The sequence below is a fragment of the Staurois parvus genome, unplaced genomic scaffold, assembly GCF_062004578.1.
Source record: "Staurois parvus isolate SC_StPar_1 unplaced genomic scaffold, SC_StPar_1.0 ptg000978l, whole genome shotgun sequence".
Lineage (NCBI taxonomy): Eukaryota > Metazoa > Chordata > Amphibia > Anura > Ranidae > Staurois > Staurois parvus.
In genome coordinates, this window is record NW_028318774.1 from 248,593 (window position 1) to 261,459 (window position 12,867).

General features: G+C 40.6%; 2 protein-coding genes across 4 annotated transcripts in view; one reads left to right on the forward strand and one right to left on the reverse strand.

Annotated features, from left to right (window-relative positions):
- The window catches only part of LOC149441494 (heme-binding protein 2-like), a 60,498-nt gene extending 49,713 nt beyond the window's left edge, over positions 1-10,785 (forward strand). The window contains exons 5-6 of one of the 3 annotated variants that reach the window (XR_016307332.1): positions 5,078-5,325; positions 10,661-10,785. Coding sequence is in view for 2 of the 3 variants with exons in the window: in XM_089657215.1 (XP_089513341.1) it covers positions 5,078-5,249 (172 nt within the window). In the remaining variant the exon portion in view is untranslated. Of the gene's footprint in view, positions 1-1,800; positions 1,945-5,077; positions 5,326-10,660 lie in introns of those variants that run through there. The other 2 variants (XM_089657215.1, XM_089657216.1) reach the window with 2 other exon arrangements.
- Positions 1-12,867, reverse strand: part of FANCM (FA complementation group M) — a 226,066-nt gene that overhangs the window by 181,351 nt on the left and 31,848 nt on the right. The window lies entirely within an intron of this gene.

The window sequence follows — 12,867 nt, forward strand, 5'->3', positions numbered from 1 at the left end:
GGTCACAGTCCGGTCCTTCTAAAGTCTGAACAGTAAACTGGCCCTTTGTTTAGAAAGTTTGGAGACCCCTGACATAGAACATAAAGCTTCATGTAAATGGATGAGCCACGCTTAGCTCGACTATTTTGTTCTAGGAGTGGGATGATGAGTCCCCATTCCACTTCCAGAACACAGCACTGTACACTGTATGTTGCTGAGGCTACATACAGTTAATACAGCATGCACCAGTTGGTGCAGGGAATAGTTTGGATAGGCCAGCCTGGCACAAACAAACTTTTTAAAAAGTGACATTAAAGCGTACCTACACTGCATCTGAGCACCACAAATCAAAAACACTATTGAATTTTTTTTATTATTCACAGCAAACTCCCCCATCCATCCATGCCTCCTTTCTTTATTTTTCTGAGAAATGCCTTTGAAAAACACCCACCTTACAGTTCTGGCTATGGCCATCTTAAGTAAGGGCAGATGATACATGTAACATTTACTTCCTGGAACCTCTGCTCTTAGCTCAGGCATGCAGACAGGAGGGTGTGCTTAGCTGAGAAAAGCTCTCCTGCCTTCCTGAAGACTCTTGGGATGTATGACATCATCAGCCTAGGCCTGGAAACTAGGAAGTAACTAAAGAAATGTAGAAAAAAATGTAAAACAAGCAACTATGGTATGGACTTTGCTGTCCATTTACCAATGTTAGCAGCACAGGGATTAAAAATAGTGGAGTTAGGATTAAAGGGACAAAGCTACAGAGGCAATCTGAATGTCGTTCCGCTTAAAAACATTAAAAACACTTCCAGTCGCCCCATTAGGCTGGAGCTACACAGTAAAGATTTAACAGCTCAACTGAGCTCCTAAAATCCCCAGCAATCATTAGGAGCAGGACTGAAATAACTAATCGGAAAGAGTTGTCGACTATTTTTATAATCGATTAGTCAGCCGATTAGTTGGCCTGCATGCAGAATGCATTATTAGTTTACATATCAGAAAATACAATACAGCACCCATACAGCTCAGTACACCGTTCCAACATGTCAAGCCTGTATATCCTACCTGCAGGTAGATTTTTATTTATTAAAAAGATATATATTATTACTTTCACTGTTTCACAGTAGAAACTAACCCCTTATAGTAGTGATTATATGTGATTTTTGTACTATTAACCCCATCATGACAGATGATAAAAAAAAAGCATGCTGCTGCTACTAGATGTCTTATGCTGGCCATACACTTCTGGGTTTTTGGATGAGAACATTTGTACAAAAAGTCTTTGTACATTCAAAGAATGGAAGAACGTCATTCAGAAATTACATTCATTCTAAAATTGAATGTTAAAAGCATGTAAAATTTTTTAAACAAAAACCCACATCCACTGTCTGAAAATTAGTTTGAGTATCGAGAAGTTCTCTTCTGCTCCTTCTAACTTTCCCACCACTGCGGACAAAAACGAATGTCAAAGGAAAAAGGTGTTCATGTATGGCCAGCATAAGTAATAGCAGGTAGCTTGTATCAGCTGTCTATGACAAAGGAGTCGATCATGCAAAATATATTACAATGCTGTTTAAAAATCTGCAAAACAGAGTTTTAGGTCTTTTAACATTTTTTTTTCTTTGAATAAAAATTTGTACCTTTAAGTCTGATATGTACCAAATTCAGCCTCTAATAGTATATACAGTCTATTTCTTCTGTTATTCTGAGAGAAGATTAGATATTTTTTTTCCCCAACCATATACTTGGTTGTTTATATTTACCACTGCATATAGATTTTTAAGAATAAAACGGTCAGGTTTTTTTTTTTTTTAATAGGAAGAAAAAAAAGCAACCAAATGCCTGAGCTCCTGCGCTGGACAATGGACTCCACAATGTCAATATCCCCACATGTGTATGAAAGGAATGTAAGCCTTGCTGTGCTCAACGGACCAGGGAAATCCAAAGAGAACTGTATATGAAAAAACAAAAATAGGATGCAAGGGCCTAGTGCATTACCTTTAAAAATGAGATTTGATAAAAAGTAAAATACAAGAGAAATAAAATCAAATGGAAAGCATGTCACAAGAGATGCCAATTGGCTCTGAGGAAGAAGTACAACCTCGCAACGAGTAAGATATCCAGAGGTCCACAGTCCCCCACCAGAACACCTTCAGGCGTCTTGGACCACACTGCATCTCTTGTGACATGCTTTCCATTTGATTTTATTTCTCGCGAGTTTACTTTTTATCAATAAATATCATTTTTAAAAGGTAATGCACTAGGCCCGTGCACCTCTTTTTGTCTTTACAAATACGGGTTTTTTGTTTTTTTAAACTTTACATATTACCTAAATTATACACCACGCTTTTTGAGGTTTATATTTGATTAATCCAAACAATAAATTGGCCAAATAATCAATTATTAAAATAGTAGTTAGTTGCAGCCCTAATTAGGAGTAGCAGTTGAAAACTCATTAGATGAAACACATGGCTACTTGTACAGCAAGCTACACCAGTAGCACACAATAGCATGTTGTAGCATTCAATCATACACAAATGGAGTTGGGTGCAATCTTGCCAGTTTGATTGCTTATATAGGATGTGTTGCTTGTGTAGCCTACTCTATAGGGAGTCATCTGATCCATCAGTTTAGCAATCAATTGCTACTGCTTGTGTGCTATTTTGGTGCTTCTAGTAGCAAGTAGAGCAGACTATAGACATTGCCTCCTTCACTTTTCCTGGATGCGAAAAATAATTCATACTAATAAAAAATGGAGTTCAATCCTAGAACAAAAAAAACTCTGAAGCAAGAGTCCATCACAGCCTACCTGGGCTCCTCCTTTTTCTATAACTAAAAAGAACCTCAACAATCTTCCAGTAAGATATGCAATTTACCTGTAAAAGCCTCTTGTAGACGTCCAAAAGCTCTAAAAATGCTGTTGCTGGCCACCATCTTGGATCTGATATCTGCACCCCTGGCAGACCTAAAATTGTATTCCTTTACTCTTCCTTCAACTGCTACATAAAAAGTTATTGTAAGAAGAGTTGGAATTGAAGCACCACACCACTGTTAGGAGGTCCAGATAAAACTTTATTCCATTAAAATACTAATGAATTAAAGTGTAACTAAAGGCAATTTTTTTTTTTAGTAAAGATGGATTAGAACACCTATTAGATTTTCATTGCTCTTTCTGTCCCCCTTCGGGAGATTCAACCTCTCCATTTGTCCTGTTTACCATTATCAAAAGTGAAAGTAAAAATCCCAAATTTTGTGCTGTCCCCAGAAAAAAAAAAAAGTTAGAGGGGAACTCTTCCAATGGGGAAACTAGTTCCTGGGGGTCCCCAAGGAATTCCCTTAATTTGCAGAGATTCTCTCACTTCCTGCTTTGGCTGTGGGACAGGAAGTGAAAGTAAATCTCCCCAATGGGACACAGATGGCAAAAAATAAACTGACAAGGATTATAACCCTTTATTACTCTATCCAAAATGAAAAAATAAAAAAACCGTTTGGGCTATAAAACTCTACTTTAAAACTTATTTAAAAAGTGAATTTTATATCTTTTCATCTGCTTTTTTTTTTTTTTTTTTTTTTTTTTTTTTTTACAGAATTGTAGATCCCTTTGCAGACTCCTCCGGTTACTGGGTGACAGTGCAGTCTGTCTACCAATTGTTCTCCTAAAAACTATTTAGCCCTAGTACCAATATATGAATGTGGCTGGACAAACTAATTTTTGACATGTAAAGTAGCTCAGATATACTGTACATACTTCATCAGTATCCAACTTTTTGCCTGGAGTTCAGCTTCAAGTTCCATGGTTCTCCCTGATGGGCAACAGGATGAACATTTGAAGCTAAAGCAATGTTTCTCAACCTTTTCTTCAATCAAGGCATCCTTTAACATTATGCACAATATCAATGCACCCCATTCCAAAATGTTAGTAGCTAAACTAATAGTTTTACATAACGCACCAACATCCACATACATAAGACACCCAAAGTTGAGTGGATTTATTCTTCCAAAGCAAACAAACCTTTTGTCACGTACCTGACTGGAGACTGAAATGACGAAGTTGGCCTCACTTGTGTCACTAGCCCTGACCCCACTGGAAGTGGAACAGAGGGTGTCTAGGGAGAAGGGGGACAAGAGCACCAGCAGGTGTTTGCAGCTCTTGCAGCTGGAGACTTTGGAAGACTGATGAACCTCCGATTCAGGCACAGTAGTAATATGCAGAGCTGGTATGGTAGGTCGCCAGGTGTGCACCAGAGTAAGGCAGGAAGCTGGGATGGGAGACAGGAGCAATGTCATAGGAATAGCCGGGGTCATCAATGGGCAGACAGCGAGGTACCAAATCATAAGCAAGCCAAAGTCAGGAGCAGAGCCGAAGTCAGGAACCAGTATGAAGCAGGAGAGTAATCAGAGTCAGGTCAGGAACAAGCCGGGTCAGCAACAAGGAAATCACACAGGAACGAGCAGGAAATGGGGAACAGCTGAAGACCAGTCAGCACTCAGCACAGGCAGAGGCACCTTTTACATAGACTGTCTAGCGCCAATCTTCACCGTGCATGTGCGCGATCGCGCATTTCTGTGTGCATGCGCACTTCTATTCACCAATCGTCTCACCGGGATTCCCTTACACCTTTGCACACTGGTACTGACTATAATTCGACAATATCCATTCTCCCCCGCACTTAGCTAATGGGACCCCAGTGCTGATGGAGAGGGGCAAACAAGAACACTGTGCAGGGGCCCAATGTCCTTCATATCAAATAAAAACATAATTGGTTGTTTGGACACCAGTGGCTATAAGATTATAATGGTGCACAATGAAAACCATGAACTTTTGTAATTAAAAAGGCAAGCTTGGTCCACCAGTTGGCTTGTATACAATTTTTGGGCAATGTTTAGGCATTTTGTCAAGGCACCCCTAAAGAAACGTGAAGGTACCCTGGTTGAAAAAGGCTGAGCTAGAGAGCCTAATGCATCTAGCAATCCAGTTAAGAAATCTTTTAAGTGAACGAATGATTCATGTTGCGTTTTAGAGTCTCAAAACTGCCTGAAACGTATTCAGATAACCAAATACAAAAAAAATAACATTTCCCCCTTCTCTTTACAGGGAATTTGCTGGAGTCACCGATGAGGAGTCTATTATGCGGGAAATCTCCCTGCTGGCAGAGCTTCTAGAGTCACCTGAGCTGTGTTTGCAGGATACATTTATAGTAGCAGGATACACGAATCCCGCAGCTGCCAACAGGAGAAATGAGATCTGGTTCCTACAGAGGCCATGAGCCCTGGCAAGGTGATGTACACCTCAGACTCCAGTGGAGAACAAGACTCGGGACCCGTCACAGACTAGCACTGAATGTATGTGAAGGCATCAAGCAGTAACCCACATCAACCTGCAAACTTCATTCTACAATGACAGATTGGTTGTAGTCTGTTAATATTACCTCTACCATTTAATTGTACTGGGGAGGGGGGGGGGGTTAGGATGTGGTTTCATCATATCAATTTTAGCCACAAGCAATGACCATGAAGTATTCCACCGGCAACAACTTTATTTAGACCACCAAGGCAAACAAGCACAATCTGTATATTTTTCAATAAGAAAATGAATACAACATCCAGTACATTCTAGAGATAAATCCTTCACAAACCATGCAATTAAACTATGCTCATGAAAAATACAAAAGCTGAAATTAATTTCAGTGAAAACCATGTGTCAAGTAGATTCAGACCTATAAAATACTGCAGTTTTATGCAGAGCTTTGCATTCCCTTAAAAAGTCAAGCCTAGCTTGGCATACTTCTGACACACGAGTTGTCCTATTGGTCTTTTGATATAATGGGCAGTTTCACTGACCAATAATGGCAATGAGCTTAACAGGAAGTTGAGATTTGTATGCAACTTCAGCTGCTTTATCCTTTATAAAAATGTTTTCACTGAAGGTAACCAATGCAATTTTTGTTCTACAGTCATGGCCGAAATTGTTGGCACCCTTGATATTTTTCCTGAAAATCAAGTATTTCACACAAAAAAGGTATTGCATTAACACATGTTTTGCTATACACATGTTTATTCCCTTTGTATGTATTGGAACAAATATAAAACAGAGGCAGAAAAGCAAATATGACATAATGTCACACAAAACCCCAAAAATGGGCTGGACAAAAGTATTGGCACCCTTAACTTAATATTTGGTTGCACACCCTTTGGAAAACATAACTGAAATCAGTCGCTTCCTATAACCATCAATAAGCTTCTGACACCTCTCACCCGGAATTTTGGACCACTCTTCCTTTGCAAACAGCTCCAGGTCTCTCTTATTGGAAGGACACCTTTTCCCAACAGCAATTTTAAGATCTCTCCACAGGTGTTCAATGGGATTTAGATCTGGGCTCATTGCTGGCCACTTCAGAACTCTCCAGCGCTTCTTTGCCATCCATTTCTGAGTGCTTTTTGACGTATGTTTGGGGTCATTGTCCTGCTGGAAGACCCAGGATCTTGGACGCAAACCCAGCTTTCTGACACTGGGCCCTACAGTGCGACCCAAAATCCTTTGGTAATCCTCAGATTTCATGATGCCTTGCACACAGTCAAGGCACCCAGTGCCAGAGGCAGCAAAACAACCCCAAAACATCATTGAACCTCCACCATATTTTACCGTAGGTACTGTGTTTTGTTCTTTGTAGGCCTCATTCCGTTTTCGGTAAACAGTAGAATGATGTGCTTTACCGAAAAGCTCTATCTTGGTCTCATCTGTCCACAAGACGTTTTCCCAGAAGGCTTTTGGCTTACTCAAGTACATTTTGGCAAACTGTAGTCTTGCTTTTTTATGTCTCTGTGTCAGCAGTGGGGTCCTCCTGGGTCTCCTGCCATAGCGTTTCATTTCATTTAAATGTCGACGGATAGTTCGCGCTGACACTGATGCTCCCTGAGCCTGCAGGACAGCTTGAATGTCTTTGGAACATGTTTGGGGCTGCTTATCCACCATCCGGACTATTCTGCGTTGCAATCTTTCATCAATTTTCCTCATCCGTCCACGACCAGGGAGATTAGCTACAGTGCCATGGGTTGCAAACTTCTTGATAATGTTGCGCACTGTGGACAAAGGCAAATCTAGTTCTCTGGAGATGGACTTGTAACCTTGAGATTGTTGATATTTTGCCACAATTTTGGTTCTCAGGTCCTCAGACAGTTCTCGTCTCCTCTTTCTGTTGTCCATGCTTAGTGTGGCACAGACAGACACACAATGCAAAGGTTAAGTGAACGTCTCTCCTTTTTATCTGCTTTCAGGTGTGATTTCTATATTGCCCACACCTGTTACTTGCCCCAGGTGAGTTTACAGGAGCATCACATGCTTGTAACATTCTTATTTATCCGCAGTTGTGAAAGGGTGCCAATACTTTTGTCCAGCCCATTTTTGGAGGTTTGTGTGACATTATGTCGAATTTGCTTTCTTTCCTCCCTTTTTTTGTTTTGTCCCAATACACACAAAGGGAATAAACATGTGTATAGCAAAACATGTGTTAATGCAATACGTTTCGTGAGAAATACATGATTTCCTGGAGAAATATCAAGGGTGCCAACAATTTCGGCCATGACTGTATGTGCCAGTTAAATCTCCTAGTTTTAATATAGGTCGACTTTAATGGAACAAAATGACTAACTAGTTATCAGTTTACAGATTTGTAGAGATTCTCGCAGGTCTTACTCTATATGGCCAAAAACACATGGACACCCCTCCAAATTATTGCGCTGGAATGCACAGAGACATGTCTATAGAAACATGATTTGATTAGTATGTATAGAGAAAGAAGAGTGACTGCACAGAGCACTGACCTCAATCCTACTAAACCCTTCTGAGATGAATAGGAAAGCCAAAAAATTGCAAGCCAGGTCTTCTCGTCCCATTGGTCAACCCAATCTCAAAAATGCCCTTTAAAGTATAAATTCCTCCCAAAATGTTCTTAAACAAGCTGAGACCCCCAAGATGTGGAAAGCTTTCTTAAATAAGCGATGGTTATAGCTTCAAAAAGGAGGTGGGCAATCCATATTAATGCCCATAATTTTGGAATATAGGAGGTCCAGCAAGCTCATAAAGATGTGCTGGTCAGTTGTCCACAAACAGCCATATGACAAACAATATCAAGTTTGATGATGCTAGAACTAGATGGTGACGTTCTGCTGATACGGTTTCTAAGTTTTACAAAAAAAGTAATCATTGACAGACCTTTATTGTTAACAACACAGAATAAACAAAACTGTTTAAGTGGAAAATCCCTTTAAATACAGATTTAACAAGGGCAAAATGTGCTTTTTGTCAGCAGCAGACCTCACCTAAAAATAGAATCTGTAGGATTTAATCTAAGCTTTGTCTGTGCACAGGGGTTAAAAGAGGCTTAACCCAAAATAAGTAGACTTGGCTTATAAGTACCAAAAGCATAAAACAAATTAACTAATGTTGGAGGATCTTAAATAGGAGACTTTAGTAAGGAATGGTGCAGGATCTGAGAGACATCTGAATTTTGAATAAGATGAACAGTCATTGTGGCTGCTCCTAGACCCAGCCTCTACCCATTTGGGGACCTTGGGCAAAAGGAAGTGGCTGTAAAGCAACAGTCCATAAAACCACCTTGATGGGCACCTATTATTCAGTGTGGGAAGCTAGAACCGCGATGCCAATAGCAAAGAGATTCCCCTTTCATTTTTACATGAGGAACATTAAAAGGCCAAAAGTTATGGAACATGACTTAGAACCATTTCCTCCTTCCAAATCTGATACATAGGTTGGTTGGGGTTGTGTAGTAAAAACAGGTCTCAACTGTGGAGTTTTGCCACCCCCCCAAGCCACAAATGTAACAAGCCCTTCCTGTCCAGAGCCCCACATAAGGCTGCTGTCACACTGATGTGCCGTGGTTTACCACCACCGCAGGAGCAGTGCAGCGCACCTGTGGCTTTGCCATAGACTTCTATTATAGATTGAGAATGTGGTGCACTTGCTGAATGCGCACCAAAACACGCAGGATATAATAGAAGTGTTCTTCCCTGGTTTGAGGTCAAGGGCCACATCAGAGGGCTCCAGGGGCCACAGCCTGAGCACCTCTGCAATAAAATGTACCATTTAAATGGAGGTTAAATTTATGCAAAATGTTTTGTTTTTTTTTAGTTAAACCTTCACAGATGTAAAATACATGAAGTGGGTGACGCCTATTAAGACAGAATTCAGGCAATGGTTAGTAGCTAGTGGCTTCTTCAGGGACTTTCAGGTTTTTGTGTTGTGCTGGTATAAACACTGCCAGCGACTAAAGGCATAAGCTGGTCATAAATGGATCGAAATTTGGCCGGTTCAGCAGGGACCGCACAATTTTCGACCCATGTATACGCAGGCTGCATGTACCAAAGTTGATCCATTGATCGACTTGGGTACACCCAGCATGTTTGGTTGTTCTACATGTGATTACTGACCATGGCTATAACTGCTAGCAGTAATTATGTTCTGCCTGCTGGGAATGCTACCCACAACACCCCCCCCCCCCCCCCAGCAAAACACAATAGCGTTGCCGAAGGCATTCCCCCATCAACATTGACTGTGTTGATAGGAGAATCAAGCAATGTTTCTTTCTTCCCACCCTTGGTGGAAGGAAAGAAAATTGAATCATCTATGGGCTGCCTAAGTCACAGTCCATTTTTATTCAAAAGCTAATGTGGCCCTTCCTAGCATGTGCAAAGATGGCGGCTGTCATGGAAGCCCTAAAATTGCAGTGTCTACACTGAACTGCACAGAAATCCCCCTTCACATGCACAGATGTGCCCCAGGGCTCTACCAGGACCCAAAAGCTGGGCAGAGTCCTTCAGCATATGCAGCTCAGAAGATAACTGCCAATAAGTTAAGTTGATTTGTATCAGGGGATTAATATGTGTATAGTATAGTCCTAAAGCTATCCATAGGCTTAAGAGGGCAGTCATCTGTGCAGCCAACAAAGAACAGCAATAACTCATTGTCAGAGGATGCTGGAATAAGCTATAGAAAGATGGCAGCTAAGATGAATGAACACAAGAACAAACGTGCTCCTCAACTTAGTTTAAACATTGGTCCATCTGTTTGACAAAGTACTACATTTTGGGCAGCTACACTTTCATGACAATAGTTAGTACCTTCCCCTTCTCGTGAAATCTGGAAACACAGATGAAGTCTTTACATTTGGACAAATCTCATTTTCCTGCATGCCCAGTTCTGGTGAAGTTCATGTTCTATGAAAGCCCACCTACCTCTTAAATCCTATGGGGCCATAGAGAATGAAGACTGCCTGGGCACATGCATTGTGGTAAAGCCAGAGGAAGCCAATAGTTTCTAGATGGACAAGGAACTTGAGCAATTATTTTAAAAAGACACCAGAACACTAGGAGATAGGCACCAAGAGGTCTACGTTGTTTGCATCTTAAAACTATACAATTTACCAATGTAGTTTGGGTCTCACATCATGACAGCAAAGTGTTATACTTAAAGCCTACTCCCATCACCCTACACTTACAAAAAAATGGATGAGACGCATCTACACCGAAATGAGGGTACACTACAAGCCACTGCCTCATTTATAAGATGTTAATAAAAAAACATTTGTGCTAAATAAGTATATTTTAGTATCTGTGTCTAATGGAATATTTGACTAAATCTGTGGCTATTGCTTTATTCCAGAACAAGATGATTGTCGTGCTTCAGCTAGAATGATTCTTTGTACTGTGAGAGTTTAATACGTTTCTGCAAACCAAATGATTTGTGATAAACACTTTAATATTCCATAAACTTGACTTTAAAGCCAACACTGGTTGTTTTCTGTAAAATTGCCGTAAAATATGAATGATTTATTATGTGGTCCTTACCATGGGAAAACTGGACTTCAGACAACTTCTTACCCCCACCAAGGAATTCCCATTACTGTCTTCCTATTCAGGAGCTGCGGTTTGTTCAAGTGGTCCTGAACTCATAAAGTGTAGATTTTCTATGTTATATACAATACATCTAGAAATGTTACAGAATTCCAGGCATATGTTATAGATATGTTATTCATAGTTACATTGCTTCAAGCTGGATCAATGTAACTATGTATTAGTATATCACATACCAGGTCAAAGTCCAGGAAGCTGGAAATCACTGAAGTAGACACAGCTACTCCCATGATCTCCACTTACTTCTGGGTCTTGTGCTAAGCGGCTGTAGCTGCTGACTTTTAATATAAGGAGACTTAGCTATCCACTATCCTCCGGCATAGCAAGTAAGGGAAACAAAGTGAAGTGTTGCACCTTGTGATTGGTCCCATAGTCTTCTGGGACCTATAAAAAGTGTCCCAGAAGACTACAGGGCAGGAAGAAGGGGGGCCGAACTTACAGCTCAGTTCGCTGAAGGAAACTGAGCCAGAAGTGGGAGAGGGTACCTGGTTTTGATTGCTCCCCCAAAAGTTAACAAATGTAGCAGTAGAGCGGGGGCAGGGAGCTTCTGCTTTTGGGTGGAGCTCTGCTTTAAAGTGATAGCAAAGCTGGAGTTAGGCTCTAAAACTTAAAGCAGAACTTTCCCCATAACAACTTGATAAAAAAAGAATGTTCTTTAGCAAGGAAGATACATTCCACATAGTTATGCTACCAAAATTAGCGTATACTGTAAGCTGCATCTAGCGTTGCTCCTGTTTCTTCTTGCTGGAGACTCCCATTTTGCTGAAGCCCAGAGCCCCTGAACAGCAATAAAATCAAACTGGAACGATACCCATCATTTTCAAAAAACAGATACAATCCTAGATTGCTGGGATTGCCAACTGTCACATTTGCTTGTGTCTCAACCAAACTGTCAAACCATCAAATGGCTGGAGTAAGAACTGATCACATGCGCAGCACAATGGCAGTTGTAGATCGAACAGAAGTGGCTGTAAAGGATAGGAGGGTTTAATGCCATTTTAAAGCTCTCAGCAGATCAAGCTCTACAAATTCAGCAGTGCTTAAAAATGGAGAGTAACTGAGCATGTGCAGAGCAGGGCGACATTGAATTTCTGGATTTTAAGCAGTATAGACACTTATTCTTAATGTTTTGAATAGCTATACATGCAAAAGGGGCCAGCCTTAAGTGATCTAGCAGGACTTAATTTTGTGACTAAAGTTCCACGTTAAATCAAGGAATTATATTTACTGCATACTTACATTGACCCAGCTTGACACAATGGAGGGAGATTTACTAAATCTGGAGAATGCAAAACCGGGTGCAGTTCTGCATAGAAACCAATCGGCTTCCAGGTTTTATTATCAAAGCTTTATTGAACAAGCTGAAGTTAGAATCTGATTGGCTACCATTCAGAGCTGTCCCAGACTCGGAGTGCTACAGTTTTAGTAAATCTCCCCCACTGAAGTATGTATATCTCATAACTGGGGAGCCACTGGGGAAGCAGGAACATTGGGCGCTACTACAGTGATACTTCCAGGTTCTGCTCCAATTCTGTGCAAGTAGCAACCTTTCTGCACATTGACCACAGGGATTGGCTGAGACAGTATACATATTTATGTACTAGAACTATAAGTCAGCACACAAAAAATACAATATAATAACCATTAAAGTCGTATCACAATCCTTCCCCTGAGGTACCAATATCATATATCAACCGACTTAAAATATACCCAAAGTCCAAATAAATGTCCCAAATCGTGAAAAACTGTGAAAAATTGTCCAAATTGCATCCAGATCTTGACAAATAGGTACCCACTCGTACACAGTGAAGATGAATCCCAGATGCTTTTCAAATACCTCAAAAAAAGAAAAATCTAGACAGTGTATTATCTTAGGTCTTAGAGACAGTGCCACACGTGCAGCATGCTGTGGCACTATAGTGTTTCTGGATGGACAATTTTTCACGATTTGGGACA